The following is a 15,587-nucleotide window of genomic DNA, read 5'->3' on the forward strand; positions in this document are numbered from 1 at the left end:
GGAGAAGTTCCTGATTAGTGTTTTTAAATATTTACAAATCTGACCGAATAAAGAATTACCAAGTTACATTTTGCTTTCTTTAAAGAACAAACCCGATTATCCGTTCCTTCCTGTGCCATTTGTTGGAGAAAACCAATTTTAAGTGAGAGAAAACATTTTAATGCAAAAAGTCATGCATCCCATTGTTATGAGACCATTGATGCCCATCTTGAAAAGAATAAAATGAATGACACTGGTTTCATATATTACACTCAACATGCAGGAAAGAAATGAATAATAGGAAAATACAAACTAATAATAATAATGTATCTTAGAATATGCCTCAGAATTTCTGAAGCACAATAGAAACCAGTAAGCGTTATCACAAAATTTTTAGTGTTCTTTTGCTAAAATATAAGTGTCTTTCTTGCGTTAATGACTTCAATATTATAGGAATAATACATCTAATACAATGGATGTATTAGCTATATAATTCAAAATACTGAAGGTATATATTTAGTAATAAATTTATTCTATGTATGAAATATAGCACTGAGCCAAATCAAATCTTATATTAGAATTACTAAATATTAGGATTAATATACTAGAAGACAAATAGCTTTTAGGTGAACTCGTAATGTGTGAATATGGATTCATAAAAAAAGACAAAACCAAGAAATTTACACATTTTATTGAAAGAACAAAAAATAAACAACATAGAAATAGCATACTAAAATTAACTGCCTAATGCACACTTCTAAACACAAACAAGCAGTACACACTATAACTTGGAACCCCCCCCCCCAAAATCAAACCATTTGCCCACTGATAGCAGTTGAGGGAATGAGCTATTGCATTTTGGAGGCAAGTATTATGGGAACAGCTTACATTTATTAAATACAGTGATTATTTAAATCTGTAAGTGTTGCACAGGGCTAATAATTTTCTTATTGATAAGTATTTTTAAATTGGCATTTTTCTGCCCAAAATATGTGCTTCCATTTTCTACATTATACTGGATTATTGTTATACAAAGGCATAAAATTAGCCCTTTAAAAGAGTATATTTTGGAGCATCTTTTTAAGAAAACTTATTTAAATTATTGTAATTTGGGGGCATGTCACAAATGGTTCATTTTCTAATAATTAAAGCAACAACAATAATAAAAGGAAATGTATTTTGAAAAGGGCAATCCCAGAGTCCAATGATATAATGGTCATGTAATTCTCTCAACTGCTAGACACAAAAGACACAGCAAGAAAATAATTTGGTTTCCATCATTAACAAACAGCATCTGTACACCGGAATAAAGCTATGGAATCATGCAGTTCTGTGACAGATAAATGTTTTAGGTTGTGTGTTTGTTTGGGGAGAAAAGAGCACTGCTTAAAGTTGGGTTACTTTTAGGTCTTGTTACAGAGTTTGTTTTTTTTTAATTAAAGTAATAATGATATACCTGTGACGTATTTCACAGTGATACGCTATAATTGAGGATGGGTTCTATTTAAAGATAAAATTCCTCTGGAATAACCCTGCTTTGGAGTATTGATGGGTGGTTCTCTTTCAGGGAAGAACAAGTGGAGGGGCTGGAAACTGTATCAGTCAAACTAAATCCTTTCCTGGGCTTCATAATAGAGGTCCTTTCATTCTCTAATTTTACTTACTTAAAAGACAGCACTGTGTTTAAGCTCCAAAGAGTGTGACATAGTGGCTGTCAGTACGCACCACATGCCATCAATTAACTGGTTATCTTTTGTGATGCTTCTAGGTTCATTCTTACTATTTTATAGGTGATTCTGCCTGACTTAAAATCTTACTATATTTCTATTGACCTTATGAAAATATATTCGTGTGGCTTATAGTTTCACAAGGAAATGTCAACACAAGGACATGGGTTAAGTTGGGGAAATATGTTGGTGATAAGGTTAAAGTTGGAGTTCCTAACTACAGAAGGAGTGAATGCTTACATTTTCTATCAATGGAAATGCTGGTCAGATGGTCAGGCTGTTAGCTGTATGGCTGACTCTTAAGTGGTTACGGGCTCAAGGGGGAAAAAAAAGGACATTTCTAACCAACTGGCCCTGAGCTATTGGACAACTGTAAGGCTTGGATTGCTTTCTGGCTTTGGCTTATTTTCCTGTCTCTGTAAGTGAGAACTATCAAAATGGGTAGCAATACTAATAACAACTCCCTCAATCCCAAGATGGGCTCCTTCTCCAGGGTAAGGACAACAGGCCTCAAGATGGGAAGGACTCAAAGCCCTCATGGTGATCTATCCTTAAACCTTTCTAACCTCGACCTTTTCTAGGCCTCATCACTGGAGGCAACAAAAAGATAAATGGTGATCTGTAGGTGATGTGGGAGCTGAAATTGGCAGAGATGATCTGATTGAAACATTCTTTTACAGCTCTGATGTACACAAGCTTTCGGCTAGTTCTCTTGTTTCGTTAAAAGAGTAGGAGGCTGAAGTGGCACGGTGAAGTGCCGTCTCACCTGGTAAAGGTAAGTCAGAAAACAGCCATTTCTAAAATTGTGCCAGGAGCATTTTTTCCTTTGCTGAAGGGAATGAAATGCTCTGTGCTGGCCATACTTAACTGTTAAATTACATCTTTCAGTAGTTGCCAATTTGGTTTTGGCTTCTGGATCTTGAAGGGGAAGTAGTGGCAAATGTTAGCAATTTGTCACTTAAATACATATTAATTGATGTAACCGATGTAGCTCAATTGACCATTTTCTGTGAAGGATGAAATCTAACTAGATCAGAATGGGAATATACATCTTGAAATTTACAACTCCTTGCAACCATTGAAAAAAGAAGACCTCAGCCAGAAACCTGCTGCCGTGTGTGTGTGTGTGTGTGTGTGTGTGTGTGTGTGTGTGTGTGTGTTTACAGTGAGGATTAATTTAAAAACAAACGATCTCTGCTAGCAATCTTGCTAAAAGCTGAAGTACCTTAACTTTTGTTTAGTGCCGTTAGCTGAAGTTGACCTGTTAACCTGTAACCAGTCTTGTCTTATGACGAGCCCTAGCAAACTAGAAAGCCTCCACAACAGCAAAGCAATATCACGTTTTAGTTAAGTCTTGTAGCAAAAAAAAAAAAAACCTTCTCAAAGCCTTAGAAATAACTCTCTCTTACTAACTTTTCCACTATTATCACAGACTTTTATATTAAAAAAAAAAAGCTCCAAGGATCGCTTTCACGGACTATGTACATCAGTGCAAAAAAGGTGTCTCTCACACGTTCGCACCCTAACTGAGACCATCAGTTAACTGCAGCATATGTCTCTTCAACACTGTTATGGGGTCATTCCACAGTATCTGTATGGATGGTTTCACAAAGATGAATTAACTTAATCTGTGCTTTTGTCATTCTTTAACCCTCATTTGGATAGATTTGTAAAAGAGAATTTTTGTAGCTACAGCTATGCCACTTGAATAGAATGATTCTGAATAAGTAAGGTTATGCAAAGAGATCGGGGCATATTATAAATACGATTGTGTTTTGGAGTCTAAATACTGTGGAATAACCCTATCCACACAACAAATTCTATCAGCTCTAAAGCCTGATTCTAGAATCCAGATGTTGTAAACTTTTTGCTCAAAAAAGTCACACAAGGACACAAATTCAATTTTCACATGGGAATTTGGATTAAAAAGAAAAATCAACCATATCTATTTTTGAGCTTTGAGCTGTATCTGCTACATGCTCACACTGTCAAAAACCACACAGAGTTTACAAGTAAAATTTTCACGCACAAAAAAAGTCTAAAGGTAGCCATGTTGTAGGTTTGTTGCTAAAGTAACAACTAAATACAATTAGTTAAACATTATTATTTGTATATAAAGTTAAGTTTGTTCTTAAACAGTGAACTGTAAGGAATAGTTATGAACTATACTCTATACCTTGCTGTTTTTCAGTGTCAGTTGAGGACCTATCTAGGCGGGTTGAATACCTGTAGTAAAATCTTAAAGCTTCTCTAACTCTCCTTCAAAATTAAATTCACTAGTTACTTAAAGATATGAAAAGGGAATAAAATAAAAACTTTAGAAAGTAATAAGAAAAATGAAAACGTGGCACCAATTAGTGAGTTGGTGCCCAGAACCTCTATTTGTAATTATATTTACAGTTTGATTAGGCTGTCAACTAAACTTGCAAAAAAAAGTTGTCATACTCTTTTACATAGTGTTTATTCTACTGCCTTTGACAGGCACTGGTAAAATTAAAGATGAGGCCACTATCTTCCTAAATCTATTCAACAGAATTGGGAAATCATGTTTTCCTCAATCATATTTCCCTATTTCTATTTCAACGTGTGTGAAATGTAGAAGAGGTCAAAGAAAGAATATTCCAGTTTCAGTTGATTCTGTGCATCACAGCCTACCCTACAGACTGAAATAACTTGAAAACGTGTGGCTGCATTTTACCTAAGAGCATCCTCATGTACTCTCCAAAGGAGTGGAGGAAGGACCAAATAATATTCCAAGTAGCACACAGGCCTTCCCTACATACTATTTAATAAAATTTGATGTCAATGTTGTCCTTAATCAGACATCACTGTGCTTACTGGTCATGCCATGAAAAAGAGATTCATGTTGTAAAGATTAATTTTATTTGGTTCCTGCTGACGGTAAGGAGGAGGTACTTGCTTTGCCCCCATTGGAGAGCTGGTGAGCTTAGGCTGCCCATTAGTGAACACAGCCTACATAAGTAGGACAACACTTATGGCAAGATCAAAGTGCTTCAGCGTGTTCAGAAATGGATGGCAAAGATCGGTGGAGTAGGGAGAGGATGGCTTTTCATATCACGATTAACTACAAATTAAAGACTCTAATTTAGACAAATGCAATGAAATGCAACAGCTAGTTGAGGAATCATGCTCCAACTGCAAAAGCAAATACTGCATGGATTTTATGAATCCATTTAATTTAAATGTAATCTGAATCCTCTTTAAAATATACTTATGTTGTGGTCACATAGTGCTTTAAAAACTATGACACTACTAAAACCCTCTTAACAGAAAACCTTTAGATTATTTTCTCTGTATATATGACCTGTTTTATCCAAGTTTCAGCACGCTTGCATATTTTTGCAAAAGGCTGAGAGGAATGGGCAGAAACAAAAATTTTGGATAAATAAAAACAAGCCCTTGTAAATTACAAAGCTTATAAAATGTTAACTAAGCATCACAAGTGATTAGAATTTTATATATACAGATAATCCAGTAAATTGTTGTTTAGAGTCACTGATTAGTTTTGTGACTTGTCTTTTTCACCAGAAATTTATAGTCTAATGACTTCTTTCCTTTTCTTGAATAAAGATCACTTGAATAAGCCATTGCACTAGTTCAAGAGTGCTATCTTAAAATTGCATTTTTGTCAAAATTCTTTCACCTCTGATCAAAACCTTAGTGCTTTGAGTTTTCTTTCTTTAAATTCACTCACAAAGCAACTTTCAGAATGCCAACAATATCAAAAATTGTTGCACCAAAAATACCACTACTCTGAATCTCTCACTGAACCTCTTACTAAAAAATATGTCATTATTCATGTCTTCCAGTGCTTAAGGCAACATGCAAACAGCTGTACTCTAGGTTCATTGTCCATGTACATCTTTGTCAGAAGTTTAAAAAGTTAAATGAGACAGTATGCTGTATCAAAATGTCAAATGACAAAAATGTTCATTTCACACTGAAAATGTCTCTGTCTCTTTTAAAGAATACATCTAGAGTAGCTCAGGTGCATCCCTCCTGGATTCATGTGATCAAATCTGCCCTTCCTGAGAGGCACCAGCACAGGTTTTACAAAACTCAGTTCCAAACACAAGTAATTTCACAAAGGCATATTCTACCTTCTTCTCTAGCAATGTTAAGATTTTGGGCAACAGAAATCAAGTGGTTCAAAGGACCAAAAGGTAAAACTCAAGACACTTCTTGCTCTCTAACTCCAGACAATACTGTTAGCAGATGACAATGGCTCAGTACAAGCAAGACCATTTAGAAATCCCTGATGATCATGATTTGGATTGATAATTAAGATCAACAGGATATCAGCTACTGAGGAGTTAATTTTGCTCCTCTGTATTCTGAGCCAAAATGATCTGCTTTGGGATGGAGTCTCAAATGTTCTGAAGCACAAACAGTGTGAAAAAGGCGAACAACCAGGAGTCAGGAGATGTTTCTGGGTCCAGCTGCTACCAAGTAGTTAGGCAGCCCTGGGCGAATCACATGCCCTGGCTGTGAAAAGGTTTTGCCAGTTCCACTGTTCTGTGATTCAAACACTACTAGCCGGCTTAAGGTATCCTAAATCAGATTTTCCCTTTGCTTGTCATTTTCATGAAGGAGAAAAATAAACTTGGTATACATCAAATCTGATGATTTTATACTTTCCAGTGAGATAACACATATTTAGTAGAAAATATTAAATCTGTCTAAATCAATGCAAACTATCATGTGGTTCTACCACTGATTAATAATAGTAACTTGAATTACTGTGTAGGGTGGAAGAAGTATGTGACATACCATAGGAATTAGTTACTATTTTACTTGGTGTTACAATTATTTCAAAAGTATTAGTAATGTGAATTCAGGTCAGCTCTGTGGAGTGTAGCCACTCTGTCTCATCCAAAGGGTGTTACAAACCTCTCTATTCGTCTCTATTATAATTTTCAAAACATATACAAACAAAGAAATCCAAACAAACCAAAAAAGAGGCTTGGTTATGATATGACAGATTCTGCTGTTAATAAAGTTTGGGAAGGGCAACACTTAACATATCACAGGCACTTGCTCCTTCACTGAAATGTTTAACAAAACTGAACTGAGCTGAACTTAACTCAGCTGAGCTTAACTCAGCTGAACTGAGGCTAAAGACAACTGTGGACATCCTTCTTAGAACTTTTAAATAATTGAAGAGTAATTTCAAATGGCTCCCTACCTCCCTCCCCAGTCCCGCCATTTCTCCAAATCTAAACTCAGACTCCAGCTGTGATGAACAGAAGAGACTGTCCATTTGGGGAAGAAAGGCCTTACTTGGAACCAATTCTCCTTCACCCTGACTGACTTTTCCAGACTGCATCTTACTTATTATTCAAAGAGTAGTCGAAAGAGCATGAGCCATTTGCATTCAGAAAGTGGCACTTGTATCAAAGGTTACATTGCAATGGTTTTTACACACTTTCCTCCAATATGTAAAAACTAGCTCCAAGCCCCCCTCTCTCTGCTTAATTTATAACCTGTCATTAGAATACCTTTAAGCTTCCAAGAACCAATTTTTCAGCTGAAAATGACAAATGGCTCAGTTTTAGACACTCAACCTAGAAGACAGGATCCTTGAGCCACAAAAAAATGTAATGGGCACTTTAAATTCTAGTTTTTCAATCTACTTAAGGAGTGAAATTCGGGTTAATGTTTTAAGAAGTTCCCTGTTATTTTCAGGTAATTATATATTTCTCTCTCACAAAAAAATCCAGTAATGTGATTGTACTATGCAAGGTCAGATCTACAGGTACAAACTATATACATCCATGTTTATGAACAGGTTTTGGACACACTCAAAAGTGAGGCCTTTTAAATGTCTGCCTCAAGAAACCTACAGAAATATTCTAAAGAGAGAGAGAGAGCATATCAACATTAACCTGTCATGTTTTTCAAGCACATGTGTTTCTGTTTCCCATTAAAAGCATTTTAGTTAAAATCAAACACCACACATTACAGCAAAACACTATAGTATGTAAAAACCTAACACAACACACCACAATACAATACAATACAGTAATGGGGAAAATGGTATTGGATATATTTGTTACTTTCTGAATCAAACCAACAGACTATTGTGTAAACAAAACGGTAAGGTAACACTTCAAAACAGACCGAACATTTATCCACCAAGAATGCACAATAAGCCAGCAGTCCACTGTAGAGATTCACTCAGCATAATGGTTATCGGAAAATCACAAAGAATAGTGTGATAAATTACAAAATGTTATGGTGTTCTACCTAATAATTCAAATAAGATAGATAGATGGTAGTTGTTAGTTTTCTGTTGGTGTTTTAACATCTCCATTGGTTGTTTGATGCTTTGGTTTTTATTCGAATTTGTTGGTTGGTATGTTTGTTTCGTTTAATATATTGACTGCACCATGCTTATTGTTGTGTTGGTAGAAGAGGACATACGTGAATATATACAGAAAGGCCATATGGAGGTTCTCACGGAGAGGTTCTGATACTCCGTAACTCTGTTGTTCAGAATTTCAACTGAAATGGAAGAAAAAAAAGAGTGAGAAATCTTGGAGGGTTATTGAAGTAGGGGTCAGGATACTTGCTTCTTGTTCCAGTTCTGTGTGTGAACCATATGCCAAGATATTCCCCACTCTGAATCTACGAAAATCGAGCTGTTGGAAATGCTCACTAAGGAGTCACATAGCGTGACAGTCTGATAGTCTATGGCTCTCACTGAGTGACAGTGTGGACAGTTGCCCTAAGTTAACAGAGATGCACTCTGTTGTTTAAGGCACTGTCTACACCATGAACATCCACCCATCCATCCACTTCCTCCAACAAGCATATATTGACAAAACATACTGGATTCCATTTTGAAATATGCAAATATTAAGCAAACTTTAAACTTTTTTTAATTTTTTTTTTTGCAATACATGGGCCTCTCACTGTTGTGGCCTCTCCCGTTGCGGGGCACAGGCTCCGGACGCGCAGGCTCAGCGGCCATGGCTCACGGGCCCAGCCACTCTGAGGCATGTGGGATCCTCCTGGACCGGGGCACGAACCCATGTCCCCTGCATCGGCAGGCGGACTCTCAACCACCGTGCCACCAGGGAAGCCCCAAACTTTAAACTTTTTATCTGTATGTTTTGGAGCCATGCAGGAATAGCCTAAGTGTGAATTCTGGGTATACAGTATTTTACAAAATTACATTTTTGCACTCTGGAGAAATTTTCAACATCTGTTACATATTGCAATGATTATGACGTGCCAAATACCTCTAAATTTTCTAATGGAATCAAGTAAAAAAGAATCACTATTCCCAAACATGTTCTGTTGGAAAGTTAACTATATTTGAGGCCTCCCTGGTGGTGCAGTGGTTGAGAGTCCGCCTGCCGATGCAGGGGACCCGGGTTCGTGCCCCGGTCCGGGAGGATCCCATATGCTGCGGAGCGGCTGGGCCCGTGAGCCATGGCCGCTGAGCCTGCGCATCCGGAGCCTGTGCTCCGCAACGGGAGAGGCCACAACAGTGAGAGGCCCGTGTACCACAAAAAAAAAAAAAAAAAAAAAGAAAGTTAACTATATTTGACCACTTTTGTTTACCTTGATGTGAAGCAGCCCATGAGAATCAGGCAGGTGTTTACAAAGCCTATTATTCTCATGTTCGGTGCTATTCCCAAGTTACCACTATCCCAAATGATATCCCTGAAATCTACTACAATATACAGCTGCTTCAGTTATTCCGTGTACTCAAAGAAGTCTTTTTTAAAACACTCCTTATGATTGAAGGGACCTGTTATCTAATGTACAGTTATCTATATGCTCTGTCCAGAACAGTTAGTCTTCTGGGCCTGTGTGTCCTCAGCAGGAAAGAAATGCTAGCCAGGTTCTGGGGAACTAGTCCATCAAGAGAACAGAACTGTTGCCTTCTTCAACCAAGTGAAACACTCCAGGTGTGAGAACTTCAAGCTTTCAATGACTAATGGATGCAACTCAGAATCAGTGTATTTGTTTAATAACTCCCTATAATTATTAATTAAGATGCCTCAGAGTCTTGAGTGACTTTAAAAGTCACACGTTCCAAGTGAACAACTGCTCAAATTAAATTTGTTGCCATTACAGGATCTGGACCAGGCAAAGGAAATCAAAGGTGAAGGGGGAAAAATCCGAAAACAACAACAAAAATTACCAAAAAAAAGGTGCCATGATGTGAATGAAAATAATGATTAAATTACTAAATTATGTCACTCAAAGTTGAAAACAGCTGGAGCAATTCTGCTAGACTTACATGGGAAGCAACACAGTGGCAGAATGTGAAAGCGCTATTTTCCATAATGTCTTTAGAAAAAGCATACCACCTACTGTCTTTAAGATAACCATCTTAATCAAATTGTGACAAAATTACTTTGCTTTATTTCAATTAAAATAAAACAAAGTTAGAAAAATGTTAAAAGATTAAAATTCAAAATCGATCTGTGCCTTTGGCTAACCAATCATACCCCTTTAATAATGGGAAAACATTTGGGAATTTGTAAGCTCATTGGGAAAATACAATACCAGCTGTCATTTTCATATTAAAAAATTGCATATTTGCTGTCCATATTTCATTGTGGAAAATTTAGAATGCTTAAATCAAGCTCTAAGTTATAAGCAATGCCTATTAATGAAAATATTTACCAAAGTCTTTAGCAAATGCAACTGTGTAGATAAAAGATATAACCTACAAATATTATATTAATACTTAAAGAGACTTACTGTTCTACTGGTAACTTCTACATCTGTGAAACAAACATGCTGCTATTCAGTTCATCTATTGATAATGGGGGCATCTATAGTAGTAAAAAAGATTTTAGATTAAAATAGTTTCTTGAGAGAATTCCATTTATTTTGTTCACTGCTTGGACATGGTAATCAATAACTGTAACCAATTTCACAGAAAAATTTAGACACACTAACCATATCCAATAATAGTTAATTTTGCAAAAAACACAGGTTAGAATATGGTTTGTTTTCCCAGTGGATTAATGCTCTGTGTCCTAAATGTTTATCACACTTGTAATTGAAACAGCAGTGGAACTTGCAGTCTTTAAGCGTGGTTACCACTTTAACAAGGCAAAATGGCCATAATATTGCACAATAATTATTGTTAAGTATCTCCTTATAATTTCGAGACTCACCCCAAATTCATAATTTGCCTTGTGACTCTGCCTGTAAAAACTTCAAGCAAATGAAAATTAAAACAACACAAGCACATCCAATGTTGGTATGAGAAGGAATTTTGGATGTAATCACTGGGTAATGATAAGCATATCTGTGCCTTGGAAAGAAATGTGTTATCTTTCTTTCCAGTAGATCTAAAGGTAAAGGTGATGATAGTACTAAGTGAAAGTTCAAACGCAATAACCAAAAATGGTAGTAAACTAAAATAAATTCTCCTCTCAACCAATGAAGAAACATTTAAAAAATATTTAGTATATACCTTTGAGGATTGGTGTGGTAGCAACAACTATATATACAAGATGTCAAGAGTGACATCTGTAACCAATTAAAAAAAGAGAACACTCTGCTGACTCATCTCAGGATGAGCAGCAAAGCAGGAACATTCCTCTAGAATATACACAAAAAGAAAAATTCTAAATGTAACAACGGCTAAAGAAACACATAAGGATAGGGACTAATGTCTCTCACCAATCCCAAAAGCATATACTGTGCCTCACCAACACACCGTAGTTAGCTAGGTCTGAACAGGTGAAATAAATGGCCAAACCTGATTGATTGTAGCTGTTGCAGCGAAGGAAACGTTGGTGGCAGGTGGTGTTGCTGCAGACACAGTGGCAGGTGTAGCACCGTGCATCATGGGCACTTTCAGTAGGAAATCATGGAAGCAACACACGAGGGGGTGGAGCATTTACGTAACCGTGACATACACGATGAATGGGGCGTGGCAGGTATCACAGCAACAAGCCATGTAACATCATCATGATGGATACACCAGGGTGCAACATGCAATCACAGTCAGTGCAAAGCAACACAGCATGGAAGGGGGAAATATTTAAAAAGAGAAAAGGGGAAAGCCAATTATAGTTACCATTAAGGAAAATGGAATCATTCTCAACATTTAGTTAGTTTTTGAGCAGAATCACACTGTAGTTGACTTCAAGGGCCAAATTTTCAGAAGGGGTTACAATGGGTACCTATGACAAATCTGAGTTTACCAAGGCTATCTCTGTGGACAGCTAGTCAAGCAGAAATCGCTATGAACAGCTAGTCAAGCAGAAAAGTAACTGGGCTGCACATTCAAAATGGGAGTAGGGAACTGTGAATTGGTGTTTGGTTTCGCTAACTCATGAGAGACATGAGTGCTGTCACTGGATTTGCAGGTGCAAAGGAACGGTTATCTATATATATATTTACCTGATCTGTATACAAAAAGATCGTAGTTTGCTTGGTGGGTATGTGGTATGGGAGCAGATAAAGAATACAGTGGACTATGCACGCAGGTTTTTCAGCACACCTCTGGCAACCCCCCTGGAAACTTAGGCTACTTATGAAACAACGTATTGTTGTTTCATAAATAGCCGAAATTTCCAAGGGGTACTTCATAGTAAATATCCGACAAAATCTTGTCTTCACTGCAATATTACAGCGACAATGACTAGCAGCTGCAACATCTCTTTCAGGCTGATTTCTCTTTGCCTTTTCTAGTTTCTATGTCATTTTGAAAGCTTCTGGGATGCTTTTCTTATTTCTAGCTCATTTTGGATAGCAAGCCAAGGAATTAATGTGTGAATGGCACGTGTGCATATGTGATAATTTGCATCTATAATATATCGATTGAATTCAGATTTTCTGAAAGTCTACAGAGAAAGTGAATGGCCTGGAGAGAGGAAAATCAACACATGCAATGTCATAGAAACCACAGATGTACCCCAAATGGTGATTAACAGAAACTCTGTAGTTATCTCTCATGCTCATCTCTAGTTATCCATTACCTATCAACATCCCTTATTGTAGCACATGCCAATTCTAAAAACACTCTTGTTTTCCCTTTGGGAGCACAACAACTGTGCAGGAAGCAGCACCACTGAAGCATGCAGTTTGCATTCCTACACTGAGCTCTTAGGTGAAAGGACAAGGGAGCAGAGTCACAAAATGGGAAGATGGAGACACATTTCACGAACTTGCAGAAGTTATGTTCTTCTAATCATATGCATATGATGCTTCTGTTAGTACCAGTGGAAATGTTTTTAATTCTGACAGAGCACAGCTAATAACAGAGGCCTCACCTGTTAGTGAGTGCTACTACTATGTAGTTGTCATTTTGACTTTTTTGTTTTATCTTGATAAACCTGTTAGTCCCTTTTGGGCTCTGCATCAACTTTGGTTGACCAATGGGATGGAGGTCAAGCTGTTGCGAACTCTCAAAAAGGATAAAAGGAACTGGATTGATATGAGATGGTGGGGTGAGGTGGGATAATTCCTCCCTGTGTGGAACAGAGCTATTTTCTCCTGGTCTGTTCCTGGTGCCCATGGAAACTATAGGAGCTGTGAACTCCCTAGTTCTAAGAGGGAAACAAGTCCCTTTCCTTGTCTTCTTCAGTGTTAGTGATGTACAAAATGGTTTCGAGATGGCTACCATATTGGATAGGTGGCTAATTAAAGGATCTGTGTGCAACTGGTTATTAAAAATCACATACCCCCAAAGAGTCATTTCGAAATGATTCTGTGGTGCCTGGTTTCCGTGCAGATGGCACTTCATCCTAGAACACTATAGAAATCATCACAAAACACTACAGAATACTCTAGCTTTGCTTTTTTGCAACATCTCAGTATTGAATGATTTTGATCTTATGGATAACTTTTTTTTGGAGGAATTGTAACATTTAAAATATTTTAAATATTTTACAATTTCTTAGTAACAGATGTAAAGCTAAGAATAAAACTGCCCATTCTGGCTAGATAAGGAAATGTTTCAAAATATTTCAGCTACTATTTTTAGGGTGAAAATACAGAAATGGCAGGGTCGGTATTTGACCACAGTGGCAACCAACTGTGAGAGTGTAGGACTGTTGTGATTCCACAAAGATATGTAACAGACAGCACCATATTAAACCTTAAAATGTCCAGCCACATCATCCAGTTGCTTGTCTCTTTCATAGTCACAACAGAAAAACACTTTTTTTCAGACTGTAAAAAGTTGAAAATTTTTGTACAAAACCTACCAATACTTGAAGCGGGTATCATGCACGGTATTGGCCCTGTACACCATGCAGAAAAGCGTGAAAAGTAAAGAAAAGAGATATTTCATTATTAAAGTTTTACTGATAGAAATAATTTCTAACTAGAAAGATATTCCTAGCAATATTAATCAATCAGCACATGCATATCCAGTAATCTCCTATGCTCACAATTACAGCTTAAGATCCCAAACCCAGGTAAAGTAATTCTTGGATTCTTAGGTATAAAAATGAACATTAATTTTTCTTTAAAGGTATTAGCTCACTTAAATTACATATTTATTCTGGATGAATACACCCTAAGTGATTTTTATTATGAAAGGAAGAATTTTAATTTATTATACATACAATTTTCAAAATATGCACCAGGATCTGGCAGCTGGTGCCAGTAAGTTCTACTTAGGGCACTAATCTATTATCATTGCTTTCTCCACCTCGCAACCAAGGACTTGACTGTGAACATATGGCAAATAGGCTTTTCATCAAGAGGGGGCTCTCAGCCTGACAAGTTTTTCTTTCGCTGTTAATTAAGGAGAAAGGGATTCTTCTGATGTTTTTGCTCGTAAATCTAGATTTTAAATTAGCCAAATCCAGCCCAACAAGTCTAAAAATTGTGTTTTTAAATGATATCATGAAGAACTATTGTGGTTAGTTAACTAGACAAAAGACTGAATTTTTATGGCTTCTTTCAAAATTAATTAACTGATTAATGTATCAGTTAACCAATGGGTTTCTTCAAGTCCAGGCATACAATACCATGTGCTTAGTATGTTTATAATTAACAAGGTTTCTAAATTAATTTTTAAAGCATGTAACTTTCATTTAACCGTTTCCAAACTGGGGCATTTATGATTCTGACAAAAAAGAAAATCATCTACCGTATTCCCAGGGGTTAGTATTTTCAACTTATTCCTAAGAGACTATATGCTTATTCTTAAAGTACTGAACCACTGGAAGAAAAGTAATTCCCCTCATATATGATATTTGTTTGACCTCAGCTCTTCTGCTTCTCGGCCTGCATGAATGCTGGTTTGAGCCCATATCTGGTCATGGAAATAATTTCATTTTGCCAGCTACAAATCAACCAGCAGCATGTGGGATCTTCCCAGACCAGGGCTCGAACCCATGTCCCCTGCACTGGCAGGTGGATTCTTAACCACTGCGCCACCAGGGAAGCCCCCTATGATATTTATTTGAAAAAATTATGGCTTAAATTTTTCTTTTCAATTTAGTGCAAAACTGTTATGCTATTAAATATAGTTGAATGTAGGAGGTAATAAATATGCCACAAAGTATCAGGAAAATGTGATAAATTGCTATATATTTTATATTAACTGGTTTAAGAGTTAGAGGCTAAAACTACCTGTTTTATATATATACTATACTGTATTATATTGTAAATGTAAGGGTAGTTTTATTATAACTATCTTTGGCATATCAAAGATATATGGACTACCTATTTTTGCAATGCTGAAGCTTGGAAACTTTCTCTTTTTTGAGGGCAGACCATTGTCTTTGAAAGTGATACCTAAGAATCAAGGAATTAGTTTGAGACTGAAACAAGTGAATCAAACATGAGAAGCAAAAATTAGGAAATGCTCAGAAGAAAAATGTTGACAGTGTTTCCTAGTATGATTTCAAAACCATTCATTTTCAG

General features: G+C 36.7%; 1 protein-coding gene across 7 annotated transcripts in view; it reads right to left on the reverse strand.

Annotated features, from left to right (window-relative positions):
• Nucleotides 1-654: 654 nt before the first annotated feature.
• The window catches only part of MBNL3 (muscleblind like splicing regulator 3), a 131,800-nt gene continuing 116,867 nt past the window's right edge, over nucleotides 655-15,587 (reverse strand). For 5 of the 7 annotated variants that reach the window (XM_082610866.1, XM_082610868.1, XM_082610869.1 and 2 more), the window contains 4 exons: nucleotides 13,916-13,951; nucleotides 11,461-11,555; nucleotides 10,449-10,522; nucleotides 655-8,231 (listed from right to left, as the gene is read on the reverse strand). In XM_082610866.1, coding sequence (XP_082466992.1) covers nucleotides 10,466-10,522; nucleotides 11,461-11,555; nucleotides 13,916-13,951 — 188 coding nt within the window. In that variant the 3' untranslated portion in view covers nucleotides 655-8,231; nucleotides 10,449-10,465. The remainder of the gene's footprint in view (nucleotides 8,232-10,448; nucleotides 10,523-11,460; nucleotides 11,556-13,915; nucleotides 13,952-15,587) is intronic. The other 2 variants (XM_082610865.1, XR_014292572.1) reach the window with 2 other exon arrangements.

Source organism: Mesoplodon mirus (genome assembly GCF_964341445.2).
Source record: "Mesoplodon mirus genome assembly, chromosome: X".
Taxonomy (NCBI): Eukaryota; Metazoa; Chordata; class Mammalia; order Artiodactyla; family Ziphiidae; genus Mesoplodon; species Mesoplodon mirus.